The 18,648-nt window shown below is 43.5% G+C and overlaps 1 protein-coding gene across 1 annotated transcript; it reads left to right on the forward strand.

Moving 5' to 3' along the window:
* The first annotated feature begins 1,082 nt into the window (after window positions 1–1,082).
* LOC129768640 (regulator of G-protein signaling 7-like) lies at window positions 1,083–18,548 on the forward strand. The gene is made up of 6 exons (XM_055770406.1): window positions 1,083–1,853; window positions 16,182–16,557; window positions 16,618–17,336; window positions 17,405–17,518; window positions 17,598–17,723; window positions 17,807–18,548. The coding sequence occupies exons 2-6, from the start codon at window positions 16,234–16,236 to the stop codon at window positions 18,132–18,134; spliced, it is 1,611 nt and encodes a 536-aa protein (XP_055626381.1). The 5' UTR covers window positions 1,083–1,853; window positions 16,182–16,233; the 3' UTR covers window positions 18,135–18,548.
* The last annotated feature ends 100 nt before the right edge of the window (window positions 18,549–18,648 follow it).

Consider the following 18,648-nt stretch of genomic DNA (forward strand, 5'->3'; position numbering starts at 1 on the left):
TTTTCTCATGCATACGAGAGTGCAGTAAGAACCACATATCGTTCCGCATAATAAGGCTTCGTTTAGTTGGAGTGGTATATTTTTCCAGAGTCAATGCCACAAAAAAAATCTTCAAGAGCAGAATGTCACAAGGTATATCAGCTTTAGTAAACAGAACATTGTAAGTGAATAACACCTATGACACCTATGCTAATTAATCGCTGAGATTGAACACAATATCTCTTCACCTCTCCTAGAATAGGTTAACAGTTGTCCAAACTGATGATTTGTCCAACATATCAGATTGATTATACTAAATTTCGCGTGAAATTCCTTAGATACCATGCGCACAGAACTACGGCCCAATGATTATCGAGAGAGCAAGCCACTTGATTACGATGAAATTTTTGAAGAGCGCTTTTGGTACTAGTCGTGCTGCGACTTTTCTCATGCCCAAAACATCAACCAAAATTTTACGAACGGTCTCGTGAGAGATATTTAATTCATGTGCTAATTCTCAAACTGAAATGACATACTGAATAACGGACATTGAGACCACTGACTGTAGTACCAATTTAAAAAAATCAAAATGTTAAACAGTAATATTTAAAATTACGAATTCTCTGTATGTATTTGACAGAATGTATCACTCACGGTGATGACATTATAAGTAAATAATTTATGGAATTCCAATCATCAATCAAGAAATATTTTAATAATTCATTCAATGTCTGATAATTGAAGTAGACATTGGTCGCCCGAAGTTTTAATTGCGATCAGACTGCGATAATTCGTCCACATTCAGTTCGGAACACTCGTTAACCACCCACACCGATGCGGAAGGCCTTCCTGTTCGACCTGTACAACCTAGTAGAGACACGAGAATCGTGAACCACCACCAAACCACCAAAACAGTGAACATCTCGCGGCGTGGAAAATCAAATAATGCCAGCTGTGACGGGAAACCGGACGCTAAATGGAGAGCAAGCGAGAATAATTGGCGGCATACATGTTACGATCTCGATAGCGCACGTATTCCGTCTGGAGCGCTTATGCTCTCAGAGCGCTTCCAGATGCTCGTTCAGTATGGGTAGTCAGTTGGTCGTGGAATTTTGGAGGGTGCGAACATCGAGAGAACTACCGTCCGTACGTTTTGGGCGAGCAGAAAAAGTTAAACGTTGGGTGGTATTCACCCGCACTCGCTGGTGACGAGGAGGGAATGAGTGGGATTGTGAGCGAGAAATATTGTAAACTAGAAAGAAAATTCGAACAATATTCCAGGGAATCGGAGTGGATCTTTGTTTTTTCTTTTGTATCTCGAAAGTGTGATTTTTTACGTCAGATATGTTTATCTGGTTGGCGACTGTTGAGTGACCACCAAGTGCATAACTGGACAGTGTATTGGAGTAAATTTTTAAAATGAATTTTTCAAGGGAAGCTGCACGATTTGGGCGGAAAAGCGGAATATTGTAGCACCAGTATCAATACGACGTGAATAGCGATATTAGCAGTCTGAATCTTTATTGCTCCGTTCTGTTTCCTGTTCCTCGATGGTGATTGATACTGCACGATGCCAAAATTTAGTGACTTTCGGCACAGAATGAGTATTTTCCTCAATTTTTCGCGTGACATGGTGTCGGAATAGGATTCTCCATGATGGATGTATAGCAGACTTGCTTTAATGGATAGTGAAAAAGGAAAAGATCTATTACGGATAATCATGGAATTGGAGATGATGTGAATAAACCAATTGAGTGTCATAAGAAGCCTTCGCCAAGTTTAAATGCTATGATTCAAGTGCAAAATGCAAATTGGACGCCAACCCGTGGATAAAGGATGAATGGAAAACTTCGAAAGGGAGCAGTAAGAACAGCGTAAGTCTGGCTATCAATGATGGTGAAAAAGTCCAACAATTTCGAAGATATTCACCATGACAGAAGGGGGAACTAATATGGGCACCCAGAGTTTTTCATATATTGAGCAGGTTTGGAGCAAAGAGAATTTCCTATCCAATTTTGGAGAGTGTTTCATTGCTTTTTCTCTGTTGCCATTACTGTTGGATTTTCAAGAGAGGCAGTGCTAGGTGAAAACGTATTGGAAAAGCGTCCTTTCGAGGAATAATGTGAGTCGGACGGCACTTTTTCTAGCATACAGATTGACAAGTGTATTGAGTTATGCTCGATATAAGCAGTCTTCTGGTTTAGACAACAATTTACGAATTCATTTTGAAGAATCACATATTTTGAAGCCTATATTGATTGATACTAAACCGTTCTTATTTTCTTATTCTTATTATTTTTCTTAGTTTTTTCTTATTTGGAGTATTCCTTAGTGTCATGCTTATATACTTTTATTTGAATGTGAAATACTATCAACATGTATTGTTATGATTATTCGGTTATAAACTAGCTGATCCGGTAAACCTCGTTCTACCCACATTTGATGTTTTCATTTAAATGATTTCAGACACTCAAGTTTCCACAGAAATTCTTTTTCTGTACATGACTTATATTCGTGGTATATAATATCTTTTTTGGCATATAAATCTGATGCAGACTAAGTCGCATCAAACCTGATACTGACTGTCCAAATCCGTTACTCCGTTCTCGAGTTGAATCGTGAGGAACGGATTCGAAAGATAAAATGTCCACGCGTTCTATACTTTTCAAAACAGGCTATTGAAATCACTAATCGGTATATAAGCGAGCGCCGCTCGGAAATCCACTCAGTTCTAATTGAACAGCGATTGGAGCATGTTGTCGCTGTTGTGGTGAAGCTCTTCATTTATCATGAAAGCGCGGATGAACGGTGTCACCAAGAGCCTGTTTTTGCACCTTAGGCCAAAAGGGAATCCATCAGGAGGAGAGTGATGCCACAAACGGTTCCCCGGGAAGATCTCGAAGCAGCTGCTACACACACACACACACACACACACACACACATGTGCCGTGGAGCTGCCGGCCTAGAATAGCACTTCGGGTCGAGGTCCCCGTCCCTGTCGTAGAAGGCGACTAATCGGGTGACAACGCGAGTAAGGGCGCGGTAAAGCCTATTGAGAATGCACGGGGGAAATACCGAGTACAGGAGCAGCGAGAGGAGTGCCGAGCACATCAGGATCGACGCCAGTAAGAGAACACGGCCATCTGGCGAAAGGCTGCTTGGGGCCAGATAGATCCAAACTGTGCAGGAAATGCGGAATAGAGGGACACTTTGCCAGCGACTGCAAGGGAAAGCCAAGGTGTATGCTCTGCGAGGACAGTAATGACCATACGACGGGAGGCTTTAATTGCCCTGTGTACAAACAGGCGAGGGCAAGCGAACAGTGATGGAGATAATCCAAATAAATCTCAACCATTGTGACACCGCACAGCAACTGTTGTGGCAGTCAACGACAGAAACAAAATGTGATGTCGCAATTATCGCGGAGCCGTATCGCATTCCCCCCGGTAACGGTAATTGGGTGACGGATAAAGTGGGAATGGCCGCCATCCAGGTCATGGGCCGATATCCCATTCAGGAGGTAGTCTCGAGGACTCGCGAGGGTTTCGTGATCACAAAGACCAACGGAATTTTCATCTGCAGTTGCTACGCACCTCCCAGATGGACGATGGACCAGTTCCACTATATGCTGGATGTCCTCACCGAGGAGCTCGCTGAACGAAAACCAGTCGTTATAGGAGGGGATTTCAATGCCTGGGCAGTAGATTGGGGAAGCAGATGCACCAACGCGAGAGGGACTTTCTTACTAGAAGCTCTGGCCAAGCTGGATGTTACCCTGTTCAACGAGGGTACCACTAGTACCTTCCGTCGAGATGGCCGAGAGTCCATCATCGACTTGACTTTTTGCAGTCCGTCGTTAATGACAGAAATGAGATGGAGGGTATGCGAAGGATACACACACAGTGATCATCAAGCCATTCGTTATACCATTGGCCAACGACACTCCGTGGCAGTACGGATAACTAGGACATGCCCACGCAGGTGGAAGACAAAAATCTTTGACAAGGATCTTTTCATCGAAGCACTACGCGTGGAGAGTGGCGTCTTGAACATGAACGCAGATGAACTGACGGAAACGCTAGCCAAAGCATGCGATATAACAATGCCAAGAAAAAGGGAACCCAGGTATAAGCGACCTCCAGCCTACTGGTGGAGTGAGACACTTGGCGTACTTCGGGCCAACTGCCTCAACGCCAGAAGACGCTTCCAACGGTCAAGCATAGACACCAGAGAAGAGCGGAGAGTGGAATTTAGAGAGGCTAGATCCACTCTTAAACGGGCGATTAAGCGGAGCAAATCTAATTGCTTCAGGGAGTTATGTCGGGACGTGGACGTCAATCCATGGGGCAATGCTTACCGAGTGGTGATGGCGAAGCTCAGGGGCCCAACGACACCTTCCGAAATGTGTCCCGAAAAATTAAAAACTATCGTGGAAGGGTTATTTCCGCAGCACGACCCAACGACCTGGCCACCCATGCCATATGGAGAGGATGAGGATAACATCGAACGCAGAGAGGTGACGAACGACGAGCTAGTTGCAGCTATGAAACGTCTCAAAACGAAGAAAGCGCCTGGCCCAGATGGAATCCCCAACGTAGCTTTAAAAGCGGCAGTCCTAGCATTCCCTGATATGTTCAGGACAGCAATGCAGAAGTGTCTAGACGAATGCTACTTTCCGGATCGATGGAAGGTACAAAAGCTAGTACTACTGCCCAAACCAGAAAAGACGCCGGGTGATCCAGCATCGTATAGACCCATATGCCTGTTGGACACTCTGGGGAAACTTTTGGAGAGAATCATCCTCAATAGGCTGACGGAATGCACGGAGGGAGTTCGTGGACTGTCCGATAGTCAATTCGGATTTCGGAAAGGGAGATCCACGGTAGATGCCATTCGCATAGTGGTCGAAAGAGCAAACAGAGCATCCAAACAGAAGCTCAGAGGAAATCGATACTGCGCAGTGATAACGATCGACGTTAAGAACGCGTTCAATAGTGCCAGCTGGGAGGCCATCGCGACTGCGCTCCACACGATGAGAGTCCCTGAATACCTGTGTAGAATACTGAGAAGCTACTTCGAGAACCGTGTGCTGGTGTACGAGACAAACACGGGCCAGGCGCAGATTAAAACTACGGCTGGAGTTCCGCAGGGCTCTATCCTGGGTCCATCGCTCTGGAACAGCATGTACGATGGCGTACTAAAACTGAATCTGCCCAGAGGTGTGGAGATCATTGGCTTCGCGGATGACATTGTTATTCTCGTGACCGGAGAATCCTTGGAACGGGTCGAAATGCTCGCGACCGAATCGATAGACATGATCGGAAGGTGGATGCAAAGTGTGAAACTGCAGATAGCCCACCACAAGACGGAAATGTTGATTGTCAGCAACCGCAGGGCGGTGCAACGTGCAGAAATCACCATCGGAGAGCACTTGATAACTTCGAAGCGAGATTTGAAATACCTGGGGGTGCAGATCGATGATCGACTGAACTTCAACAGTCACGTCGACTACGCTTGTAAAAAAGCAACGAAGACAATCAATGCACTGACACGAATCATGCCCAACAACTTTGGCCCAAGCAGCAGCAAGAGGCACCTTTTGGCTAGTGTCTCCTCATCGACATTACGATACGGGGGTCCAGCCTGGATCGCGGCGTTAGAAACTCAGCGGAACACGAGAAGGCTGAATAGTACGTACCGGCTCATGGCGATGCGAGTCGCGAGTGCGTACAGAACCATATCAACAGAAGCGGTCTGCGTCATAGCTAGGCTAGTCCCTATCAACATCATCTTGGCGGAAGACAGCGAGTGCTATATGAGGAGGGGAACCAGAGGAATCCGGAAGCTAATGAGGGCAGAGTCGATGGCTAGGTGGCAGCAAGAGTGGAGTGCGGCTCAAAACGGCAGATGGACGCACAGGCTCATACCGACACTAATGGGCTGGGTAAACAGGAAACATGGAGAGGTGAATTTTCACCTAACACAGTTTCTGTCTGGGCATGGCTGCTTCAGGCAGTATCTGCACCGGTTTGGACATGCAAGATCGCCTCTTTGTCCGGAGTGTGGAGATGTGGAGGAAACACCGGAACACGTCGTATTTGTATGTCCAAGATTCACCACAAGGCGCGAGGGGCTGCCTACCCTTTATGCTGGGAACATCGTAGAGGAAATGTGTCGTGACGAGGGCACCTGGAACGCAGTGAACAGTGCAATCGTCCACATCATGTCCGAGCTACAGCGGAAGTGGAGGGCCGACCAGCGTGCGGATAACGCCTGACTATAAAAGATGAACCACAGTGAGATCTGAAGCACCGGAGTACCCCACGAGAGCGGCCGTGACGGAGTGCGCGTTATGTTGGAGGGCACTACCTAATCGGCGCTCCGCTGGGAAGAGAAATCCTGCGAGGGTGACTGTGACGGGGCGCGTGTTACGTTGGAGGGCGCTTCCTAATCGGTTCACGTCTCGACAGGTGAGAAATCCCGCGAGGGTGGCTGTGACGGGTTGCACGTCAAGTTGGAGGGCAATTCCTAATCGGTACACGTCTCGACGGGTAAGCGGAATCTGGCAAGAAGGATTGACAAATTGCTGGCAATGCCTCATGGTGGATTGTAAGGAAAAATACTGCGAGGACTTCGACGAAGCGAGCGCCTAGGAAGGCGTCACCAAATCGGTTTGTGCCTCACGAGAGTTGCTGTGACGGAGTGCGCGTTATGTTGGAGGGCACTACCTAATCGGCGCTCCGTTGGGAAGCGAAATCCTGCGAGGGTGGCTGTGACGGGGCGCGCGTCAAGTTGGAGGGCGCTTCCTAATCGGTGCACGTCTCGACAGGTAAACGGATACTGTCGCGAAGAACAGAAAAATGCCTGCCTGTCAACGCCTTATCGTGGCCTGGATGGAGGAACACTGCGAACATTTCGAAGGAGCGAGCATCATGGAGGAAGCCATCGACAAACTGGTGCATACCCCACGAGAGTAGCTGTGACGGAGTGCGCGTCATGTTGGAGGGCACTACCTAATCGGCGCTCCGTTGGGAAGAGAAATCCTGCGAGGGTAACTGTGACGGGGCGCGCGTTAAGTTGGAGGGCGCTTCCTAATCGGTACACGTCTCGACGGGTAAATGGATGCCTGCAAAATGGTCATAAGCGCAGTGGAGAGCAACGAATGGTGAATAAGAATATAGAGAAAAAGGAAAGGATCAACGTTAGCTTGCGTTGAAAACTCGTGAAGTGCATGAGCACAGCCGCCCCCTGAAGTAGTCGCCTAGATGTGGTCCCGGGGGGAATGAGGCTACGAGTAGAGGGCTTGGGTGCGATCCCCACTCGACGTCTGGGTTATCCCTTCCCAGATAAGGCTGGAAGAGCGTTCCTCACCTCTATAAAAAAAAAAATAAAAAAAACACACACACACACATACACGCGCGGAATTCTTTCCGTTTGGATGCCATTCAGCATCGAGAAAGATCCGGAAAATAATCTGCCAGTTCCTCTGGGAATTTGAAAATACATTCATGTGAAAGAGTTTAATTGAATGTTTTCTATCCATGTAACACTGTGACCAAATATGTTTCAGTCAAGTGCTATTAACAGATGGTTATCGAGTTAGCATAAACCACTGGTGGGCTTCCAGTATCGAGGAAAATGTGGAAATATCCAATCGTTACTGAAAATAATCTGCCAGTTTCTCTGGGAATTTAAAATTACATTCATGTGAAAGAGTTTATTTGAATGTTTTCTATCCATGTAACACTGTGACTAAATACATTTGGTTTTGTGATTTTTCAATCAATCGCAATTAACAGGATAGCTTCTGAAGATTATTCTTCCCCATCAGTAGGATATTTCCGTATCCAATATTGGATGCATAAAACCTTGTGCCTCCAACGTAACGCTCTCGTTTTCTCCAAATATACATTCATTCAGAATGAATTCAGATTCAACTTCAAACAAATGATCTCTAAATCAACGATAGTCCTACGTCACCCTTGCGGTTATACCATAGATATAACCCACTTCCTGTTTTTTTGGAATCCAATCTTCTGCAAATGGTTCCAAACGGTTTAATGGTCTATACCCAGTTCCTGGCCAATCGAGCGAGTCAAAACGACACTTGTAGCAAAGATTGTCGTCCTTAAATAGCCATATAGTATTACCCGATGCGATAAGTACAACACAAGATACGACATTTCTTTTCCCCAACCCAATATTTCGTGTATATTTATGTTTTCACCATGAACATCAAATAAATATTGTTTTTTTTCAACAATGAGTTTCAAAATTTATATCAATATATCAATTGTGGGTGGGACGTAGTTCGCCGGGTCAGCTAGTTTATTAGTGAAAACGAATTCTATTTCAAATGTTGGACATTTTCAGATATCTTATATTGTCAGTCTCCTCCCTCCCAAAAATTTCCACGTGGTATGTTCGACCATAACACCCATTCATCTCCGTCCATAAAACATCATACAGCACCCCCTCCTTCCCACTGGATGGTGCATACACACTCTGGTAATGATGCTTCTTCCGTTGGTAATGACAAAGCATTTATTTTTGTTACAAGTCACCTCAATTACAATTCAAGGTACAATTCAATAAGTGCGCACTTTTGCCCCGTACGGTGGATACCTTTGCCCCCACTATGGGGCAAATGCACGCATTTGCCATTTTGTATTAAAATAGTTTTTTGTAGAGGCGAACCTTCTGGCCTTCGGGCGGCGATTATCATACTAACATTTCTTCCCTGCTCCTGGTGACTGTAAGCACGTGACCGGCGTCGTTATTGGCTATATAAAGTTCGATTCACTGAAACTTGCACAATGAGAATGGTTTGCTACTCCCAAGCGTCATTCAGTGTGTTCTTTGTGCAATATCGCTGGTTCAGGTGAATCACGGAGAGCAACTTCGAAGTGTACAGTTTACCCGAGCTCAAGCTCAAGCTCAGGTTAATTTTTTTTTTGAATTAGAGTAGGGTGGATCAGATACGTTTTAAAGCGCTTCAGGTCCCAGGTGCATGCATTCCAGAAACAATCCCGTCCGTATGTCCTGACCGTATCTTCAACCCAAAATCTGGTGCTGAGAAACACACCGTCCAATTTTTTGTCACATGCGAAACTTTGAAACAATGAAGTAAAAATATTTTCGCAATTCGGGTTTCAAAAATCAATTATTAGCTCACGACACAATTGGCAATCTAACGCAAAACGTAAACGATAGGTGAGGCATTTGGATTTTGTTTTCTGACTAAGAAAATGTTGATAATGTGAGAAAAAGCTCAGAAATAAATCACGTATATTTTACTTCCGGGCTTTCCAAGGTAGTTCCCATATGCAAGAACTATGCATTTTTCAACTTGTTCTTGATTGTGCTTCCGAATTTCCTTTTTTTGATTTAGCCATAGTTAATATTTATACAGTTTTCATAACTGAAAATAGTAAGAATATAACATATTATACACTGCTTTTCACAACTCGAAGCGTCGCTTGTAAGCTGCATCTACTATTCGTCCGATCACTCCTCAGAAGTTCCTTACAGAGTTCTAACTTGGAACACAAGCTGACCAGTCCAGAATCTGAACCCCTTTTCATTAAACTGAGACTGTTTACTGTGTCTTCCCGGAAAAAGCTCAGTAGTAAGAGACCCCTCGAACTGGGTGTCAGGGTCGGCTTACTACTGGGTAATTGGAGGGGCTTCGCGATCAAATAAAAAGACAATACTCTCACCTTCTTTATAAACAACTTATGTTTTATTTGCTGACGATTCTGGCTTGCCTTGGTTGTTCTACGGTGGAGAGAGAGAGGCGGACACGACTGTGGTTGATTGTACTGCTGCGCCAGTGTCCACGGCAGGTTGACACGTGGACAGTTGACCGTTGCTCGGCGTCCTCCCTCCTTGACGGCAATCGACAGGCCCAGGACGATACCGGAGTGGCACTGTCGAGAGGGGGCCCTCCTTAACGTTTATGGTCAACCTGACCAGAGGGTGCTCGCTGGTCCTTTTCGGTTAGGCGTAGTGGTGGTCCACTAGGCCGAATGGTGTGCCGGTCAACCGGGAGTTCGTCGAGGAAACTATGTCCAAACTCTTCGACCGAACTCTTGGACCAACGTCCGTCACACACCACGCCTGAATCCCCCAAAAAACCCCGTTTTCCATGGCGGATCCTTCCTCCAGCCTTCTCATCGCAATTTTTCGTGGTACAGCGTCCATTTTGTGCCTCGTGTCGCTGACTCTCTCTAGCAATCCTAGCTGTGTCCTGCCATATCGACACGCCACCATTTTCACCCGGTTTTACAAACAAATTACATACACATTGCAATTACTTCCCTACTTAACAAAATATATTCCCTACTAAAAAAAAATTTACAAAAAGGTGACAATACTTTTAAAACAACAACAATTTATTAAAAAAAACTAACAATATTGTAACCAACGGTTACAAAACCATGCCGTAACCTTCCTTTATGAATTGATGCTGAATTACCCAATTATCAAATTGTTTTTAATGTAAGAACAGCAGTAAATAATTTAGAAGTACTTCGTTGGGCTTCTGACTGTTCATTCATGCTCACGGTAAGCTATCTAAACCATGCCTTTATGAGAAAATTCTCCCCAAACCATCAAACCGTTAAATTACGTAACGCTTCAAGGGGGAGGGGGTCGAGGTTGCGTTACTTGCAACGTGTTAGGTATACAACCTGCGCTACGAAAGGAAGGAAAGGGGTTCAAAATCCATATTTTTGGCGTTACGAAATGTGTGCACCACGCCTGAGTGCTTCAACATATGCAGAACGTCATGAGCCAAGCATAGACGCATGGTAAACAAACTGCTTTGATTCATTAGTGATTATACCTTTGGATGTGTAAAAATGTCTGTTGCAACGTATCAAATAATCGCCATTTACGAGGAATTTGATTCTGTCATTCGAAGAAAATGACATCTGAAGCGCATCGAAAACTGCTGAAAATTTACGGAGATGCTACTCCAATGATGCCATAATTGGTCATCCACGAGAAGAAATCTTGGGGAATCTTGTCCCAACCGCCGTGTTGACCCGATATTTCGCCATCTAATTATTTTATGGTCTAACAGATCAGATGCGGACAAAAACTCTATAGATCATGGACGCGAAGATGAACACGCTTAGTACTATTAAGGTTGTACGCATTTTCTATGAGACTAATCCTACATGAAGAATCAAAGTTTCATCTCTACAATTACTTGTGGCTCTAGGTCCAAATCTATGCATTGTTTGTTGTTTTATAAATAGCGGGAGCGCTCTGTACAAGCCCCCGTGCTTTCCTGTCTCCGACACCTGTGTCACGATGGCCTATTACAAAAAGTTTTATGTTTCAAAATGTCAATTTGTTTCAATTTGATCCTCCCACTTATTTAGTAATCGAATAATCTGACTAGCTCCTATTGTCTACTTGTTTCATAAGAAGTTAGTAGGAAGGCAGTCAGTCAATTTATTAAAGGCATTAGGAATGTGTATTGCGCCATTTTAATTTGGTTCGATAAAGTGCCAGTCTAGACTCACAGAGGTTGATTCTTTCGCCGAGTTTGTGCATTGGGCAACTTCTACACAATACAGTGCATCCGTCGACATAAGCGCATATGACACATGGCCAACTTGTGTATTGTTCTCGCAGGAAAAAATAATTAATCACGAATCGACCCACTCTACATTGTTGTGTCGAATCGGACCCAACAAATGGTGTCGACAACGATGCCGATATCGTGCCATTTTGCAATGATTTTGTCGACCTACCCTTCGTATTCGACAACCAATTACGAGCCAAGGATGTGCCAATCTGGCACCACGTCGACCGATCGCAGCACTGCTTGAATCTTATTATAGCTTTGTTTGTGTTCAAGAAAATTAAAATAAAAAGTGCAGAAAAGCGTTCTTTATAATCATTTTATTATACGCATAAGACGATAAGACGATAAACTGATCATTCAACTCTGGTAATACCATCATCATTCGAAGCATCCTTCTCATTCAATTCGTTAACATCACCGGCCGGGATTTTCATACGTTATAATGAGGGAGAAAGTGCGGCAGCAACAGCGGAAATAAAATAAATTTTAAAGCCTAATCTTCTATCGTCTTCGCTAGTAATACCATTCTATTTATCCTCCTCAGTTTAGCCGTAATATATCGTAATTAATCGTTTCACTGGTGTTCCAGCTGCATGTTCTCCAGGACGGGTTTGGTGCATGAAATTTGTGCCACAACAGCTGAAATAAGATGAAGTTTACTTTTGAGAATAATGAAAATATAAGCCTACCGTGTTAGCAAGTCATTTGATTTGGGAAATTACCTTTTGCTGTTGTAACCATTCAACCACTGCTTCAATGTTTTGTTTTTAAATGTAGCACTCGCTTTCGTGTTTTGATTGACAGTTTAGCGAAAAAGAGAGAAAGCAAAGCTACAGTGATCGCTCTGTTCAAGTTATCTTGTAGAATTATAGCTGAAACTATAGACATTGTTGCCTGCGGGAGGCAAGGTGAGGTAATATTCCAGCACTTTTGTAGCACTTTTCGTCGCTCGGCCGACATGGTGTCGATAACTGCTCGAAAATATAGGAATCTGGGGACCATCATTAACTGCTTCCATAAATCGCCGAAAAGTTTGTACTAAGAAGTTAAAGAAAAATGCATTCTATACTGCCGTTCTACGCATAGTTGTCCCATGTTCTAAAATCAGCAACTGAGAAAAACGCAATCAAAGTTTTCTAGTATATTTGTCTATCAGAAGCTTTAAGCAATTCAATTTAGCAATACACCGAGTTTCTTTTAAAGGGTGTGTCATATCAAATTGCATCACGGAAAAAACGCTGTAGAAATTCGCCCAGTAGACCGATCCTTTTGAAAATTTTAGACAGTAAAATAAAAACTATCAAACAACTTTTGGCATTTTCTTTTTATTCATACTTCGAGCCCAAGCCCGTATGCTCGCACCTTCCTCTTTACCCCGTCATAAGGTTCTGTACAACGTCAGGTTGTAGTTTTTTTTTAACAGAAATCCATTTTCTCTTGAAGTCCGCCTCCGATTTGACAACTTTTGGGTTCTTCCGGAGGGCCTGCTTCATAATCGCCCAATAATTCTCTATTGGGCGAAGCTCCGGCGCGTTGGGCGGGTTCATTTCCCTGGCACGAAGGTGACCCCGTTGGCTTCGTACCACTTCAACACGTCCTTTGAATAGTGGCACGAAGCGAGATCCGGCCAGAAGATGGTCGGACCCTCGTGCTGCTTCAATAGTGGTAGTAAGCGCTTCTGTAGGCACTCCTTAAGGTAAACCTGCCCGTTTACCGTGCCGGTCATCACGAAGGGGGCGCTCCGCTTTCCGCAAGAGCAGATCGCTTGCCACACCATGTACTTTTTGGCAAACTTGGATAGTTTCTGCTTGCGAATCTCCTCCGGAACGCTGAATTTGTCCTCTGCGGAGAAGAACAACAGGCCCGGCAGCCGACGAAAGTCCGCTTTGACGTAGGTTTCGTCGTCCATTACCAGGCAATGCGGCTTCGTCAGTATTTCGGTGTACAGCTTCCGGGCTCGAGTCTCCCCACCATGTTTTGCCTTTCGTCGCAGTTAGGAGCCTTCTGAACCTTGTATGTACGCAGGCCCTCCCGCTGCTTGGTCCGCTGGACGAATGAACTTGACAAATTCAGCTTATTGGTGACATCCCGGACCGAACTTCTCGGATCACGTCTAAACTGCTTAACTACGCGCTTGTGATCTTTTTCACTGACGGAGCATCCATTTTTGCCGTTCTTCACCTTCCGGTCGATGGTTAGGTTCTCGAAGTATCGTTTTAGTACTCTGCTGACCGTGGATTGGACGATTCCCAGCATCTTACCGATGTCCCGATGTGACAACTCCGGATTCTCGAAATGAGTGCACAGGATTAATTCACGACGTTCTTATTCGTTCGACGACATTTTTCCAAATTTACGAAAAATTGACAGTGAAGCATGGCCAACGTGATCTATACACTCTTATCTGATTATAAGCGAAAGCTGAAGATAGAATTCCTAAAAATTAAATTTCTACAGCGTTTTTACCGTGATGCAATTTGATGTGACACACCCTTTATAAGCAGTAAACTATTGTTTGATAAAAGGTGACAAGATCATTTCACTCGAAACAATCAAGCTTGATTTCGGGCTTAAAATGCATGATGGGACAGTTATGTTTAGAATATAAACATGGGACAATTGGACTTGATGTTTTTTTTTGAAATACTGGGAACAAACAATAAGTTTTTTTGGGGTTTTCCGAAAGATTATGCATAAAAATATCGTGTTATCAAGAAAAGTGAAATTTGCGAAATTTAGTTTAATATTTTAATAGCATCAAACAGTAAAAGCAATTGGTTTCATAGCAAGTAGCATAGGGATGTAGTATCCAAGTGATATCGCTTGTGAATCGTACAGTAGTGTGAGCGCAGTGAGTGATGAACACCTTTGCGGAAAATAAATCTCAATGTTATTAGGCATTCGCTAACAAGATGTACACGTGTTCTGTTAAACTTTTTTTTTATTTGTTTAAGAATTAGTTCGTTCTCACAAACCAGAAATGAGTGTATTAGCCCTGCTGTAAGCGTGACATGAAATTCTTGTACTTGAACCGATTCATTTATTAGAATATCAGGAATATCAGCATGGAACAACTGGACTTGATGTTGTTTATTTAAAAGCTGGGAAAATTATGTTTAAAACATCGTTTTATGAAGAAAAGTGAAAATTGTCAAAAAGTAACATGGGACAACTATGCGTAGAACGGCAGTATAGTAATATCTAAAGTTATAAAAAGTGAACCAAATATTTTTACTCAAGAATTTATTCATAAATATTTGAAATATTTATTCTCGCCATAATTAATGAATCCTATGTCGATTGATGCTGTCGTATATTGAACACCTTCCTTCTAATTTTCTGTTTTCGGATATAGCATAGGTACACGTTGGGCTGCTAATCCAAAACACTCTGGGTAGTGAACATTCACGCCCTTAAAGTATGAGCTTCCTGTGTCAACCAAATGTCATGTCCCGAAAAAATATGTTTAGGTTTAAAAAGGCTCGAGGAGGATTGTGAGATTGAAGTTTCCACAGCATTAATATATTATATGGTCCACTTAAACCCAAAGGGTCTCAAAGGGTCTTCATAATCCTCGAGATCAAATCAGCGCCGGTAAATACGGACGGTACTTTACCCGTGAAAACCTTGATTGTACGCACCGAAACGCCACCGTCTTTACTCTGCATACGTTCCACTATCGAATCCATCTAAAATGAAAATAAAGTAACTATTGTATTCGTATATTTAAAGACCTGGACACAGTTTGATGGTGTGCCCGTGCAGAATGGTGCCTCTATTTTGAGCTACAGTTCAATATTGTGTTTAAGCAAGAGGAGAAACGCCTTAAGTTTTCGCTAGCGATCGATACATGTCGCATGTCGAATTTGTGAAATCGTTAAATGGAGCCAAATTAACTGTCACCAGCATAATAAAATTGTTCGACACCCAGGAATTCTGGATCGGGGGGAAATTGAAAACCGGAAGCCCCTACCTCTCCACCTGAAATGTCCCATCTAGCTGGGCATGACCATGAATTGAACTAAAAAAGAGCCAAATTCCATTGTGGCCAGATTGATTACACCGCAATCGAAAGGGGAAAGTTGGCAGACATTTTCAAGCATGTGCAATATCTGGCTTGGACCATCAATTTGGAAATATGCGCGTGTGTGGAAAAACGTCTTTTGAAGCAACACGATTGTTCCGTGCTGTTTTGGCCGGATTCTGCAATCTGCTGTTAGGAAGCGGAGGACATTGAGAAGTATTCCGCCAACAACGTATCCAGCCCTTCAGAGCTTCGTTCAATCGAGAAATGTTGCCTGAAACCTGAAGAGGCCCAAAATCTGTACCATGCGAGAAGCAGGCAGTTTACGAGTTGACGAGGTGGTTGTGCAGAATCTTATGATAGGAGTTAAACAAAAAATTCGAAACATTGTTTTTTTCTTGGCATTTATCATTGGATTATGGTATACGAACCGTATGAAACATCAGGACTTCATGATACCCGAATATCACTTGAACGGAAACAGAATACCACTGGAAACGAAGAAAAAAAAATACATGATGCACGTGTTACGAACGCAATTTTTTTTCTAAGAAAGTAATAAATTTTACCATATCTCAGATTGAAACCTTAGAACGGACCCTCGGTAGCATTCGGGCAGCTTCACAGGACAATGGTTACAATGACAACGGAGATCGATAAGGATAAATCGGTGTCGATTAGTATACAGAAAAAAATGGATTCCACGGAAAGAGATAAAGACAAAGAAAATGACAAAGACAAAGAGAAAAACAAAGAGAAGGAGAAAAGTAAGGAAAAAGAAAAGGACAATGAAAAGGGTGTTGTGGCCAGTAACCCTAGTGGTAACAACTGCAATCCGAGCGTCAGTGGAACCAGTTCGGGGAGTGTGGTTCCGAGCGGTAGTCGGAATAATCGATCCCATAGTACCCAAGTTATTATGAACCAAGATGCACCAAATATTTTAGTATATAAGAAGGTTTGATTTGTGTGTTTATCCATTCGGGTGTTGCACTCACTTACGTAATTTTCATTCTAGATGGAATCGATAGTGGAGCGTATGCAGAGTGAAGACGGTGGCGTTTCGGTGCGTACAATCAAGGCTTTCATGAGTAAAGTACCGTCCGTATTTACCGGCGCTGATTTGATCTCGTGGATAATGAAGACTCTCAGTATTGATGATGTTGCCGAAGCACTGCATCTAGCCCATCATTTAGCGTCTCATGGATACCTGTTCCCGATTGATGATCATTTGTTGACAGTGAAGAACGATGGCACATTCTATCGCTTCCAAACACCATACTTTTGGCCTTCAAATTGTTGGGAACCAGAGAATACCGATTACGCGGTATACCTTTGTAAACGTACGATGCAAAACAAGACTCGTCTCGAACTGGCAGACTACGAAGCGGAAAATTTGGCAAAGCTGCAGAAAATGTTTTCCCGCAAGTGGGAGTTCATTTTCATGCAAGCCGAGGCACAGAGCAAGGTGGATAAGAAACGTGACAAGCTGGAGCGAAAAGTGCTGGACTCGCAGGAGCGTGCGTTTTGGGATGTACACCGTCCAATGCCAGGCTGCGTCAACACTACCGAAGTCGATATTAAGAAAGCGTACCGCCGCGGAGCTTCCACACATGGTTCGGGCTCATCCGGGGCGGCCATCAACAGCAATCCTATCGAGCAGCAGACTAGACAAATTAAACTCCTCAAACTCAAGCTGGAACGAAGAACCATTAAGATATCAAAAGTAGCCGAATCGTGAGTTGATAACAGAGAGCTTCATCGTTGTAAATATATAACCTTTTTGTCTTATTCGTCTTGTTTAGATATATATCATATTTCGAACAATACCACGAATATGATTACTTCCTCGCAAGCCCCGATCAGCCAAACCCCTGGATCACCGATAATACGGAAATGTGGGATACCGATCGTACTGCGTAAGTGAATTTCCCGGAATATATTTCTCTTGTCAGAAATCACCTCTTTAGCATAATATTTGCTAATGTTTTTTTTTAGCAAGGACGTCTCTTTGAAACGCGTTAAACGTTGGGCCTTTAGCATAAGAGAGCTGCTAATAGATCCAATAGGACGTGATCAGTTCTCGAAATTTCTTGACAAAGAATTTAGTGGTGAAAATTTGAAGTAAGTTCGCAATCTTTCGAATGTACGAGGGTTAGACCTCGTAGCATATTCTGATCTCTCTTTAAAATCAAAATTTTCCACAGATTTTGGGAGTCGGTACAGAGCATGAAGGCACAGCCCCAATCTAAGGTAAAAGAGGCGGCTCATGCTATCTATTTAGAATTTCTCGCCCCGGATGCGCCCTGCCCTGTGAACGTGGACTCGAAATCAATGGAGCTAGCCCGGGAAGCGGTTAGCAGTGCCGCACCCCCAAATCGGTGGTGTTTCGATGTAGCTGCTGCTCACGTTTATCATTTGATGAAGAGCGACTCCTACTCGCGGTATCTGCGGTCCGACATGTACAAGGAGTTTCTTAGCGGGTCTAAGAAAAAGATCAAATCCATACCGAACTTGTTCGGGGTGAAACGTTAAGGTTTGTTGTAGTTTGTTTAGGACGGTGAGAGCACATTTTAGTGCAAACGATGTAATGATATTGTATGATCCTCGATACGAAGCGAGGAAACGTAAGCTAGATGCCCATTGAATTGCAATCTTTTTGTAGTCGGTAAGTCAAACGAGTTAAGACATTGTGTGCAATTTCAAGTAAACTTAGGTGAAAACAAGGAATTGTTGGACATACTTCAAAGGTAGTGTGATTTGCCATAAACCGCCTTGGCACAAATCAACAGTGTGTAGCATAATTATCTACGACAATGTTATTTAACAACCAAACGAAATCAGTAAATGCAAGTGTATGCTGAAGTAGACGAAGACAAAATCCAATGAATTATAGGAATATTATTAGGAATCTGCAGAATATACTATATAGACGAGAAAACGTCTCGATAAATGGAATGTATGCCTATTTCCTATTGATGACATTCTCATGCAACTTAAAATATATATAATATTCGAGATTTTGAAATGTTTCTGGTTTAAAAAAGAA

This window comes from Toxorhynchites rutilus, chromosome 2 (genome assembly GCF_029784135.1).
Source record: "Toxorhynchites rutilus septentrionalis strain SRP chromosome 2, ASM2978413v1, whole genome shotgun sequence".
Taxonomy (NCBI): domain Eukaryota; kingdom Metazoa; phylum Arthropoda; class Insecta; order Diptera; family Culicidae; genus Toxorhynchites; species Toxorhynchites rutilus.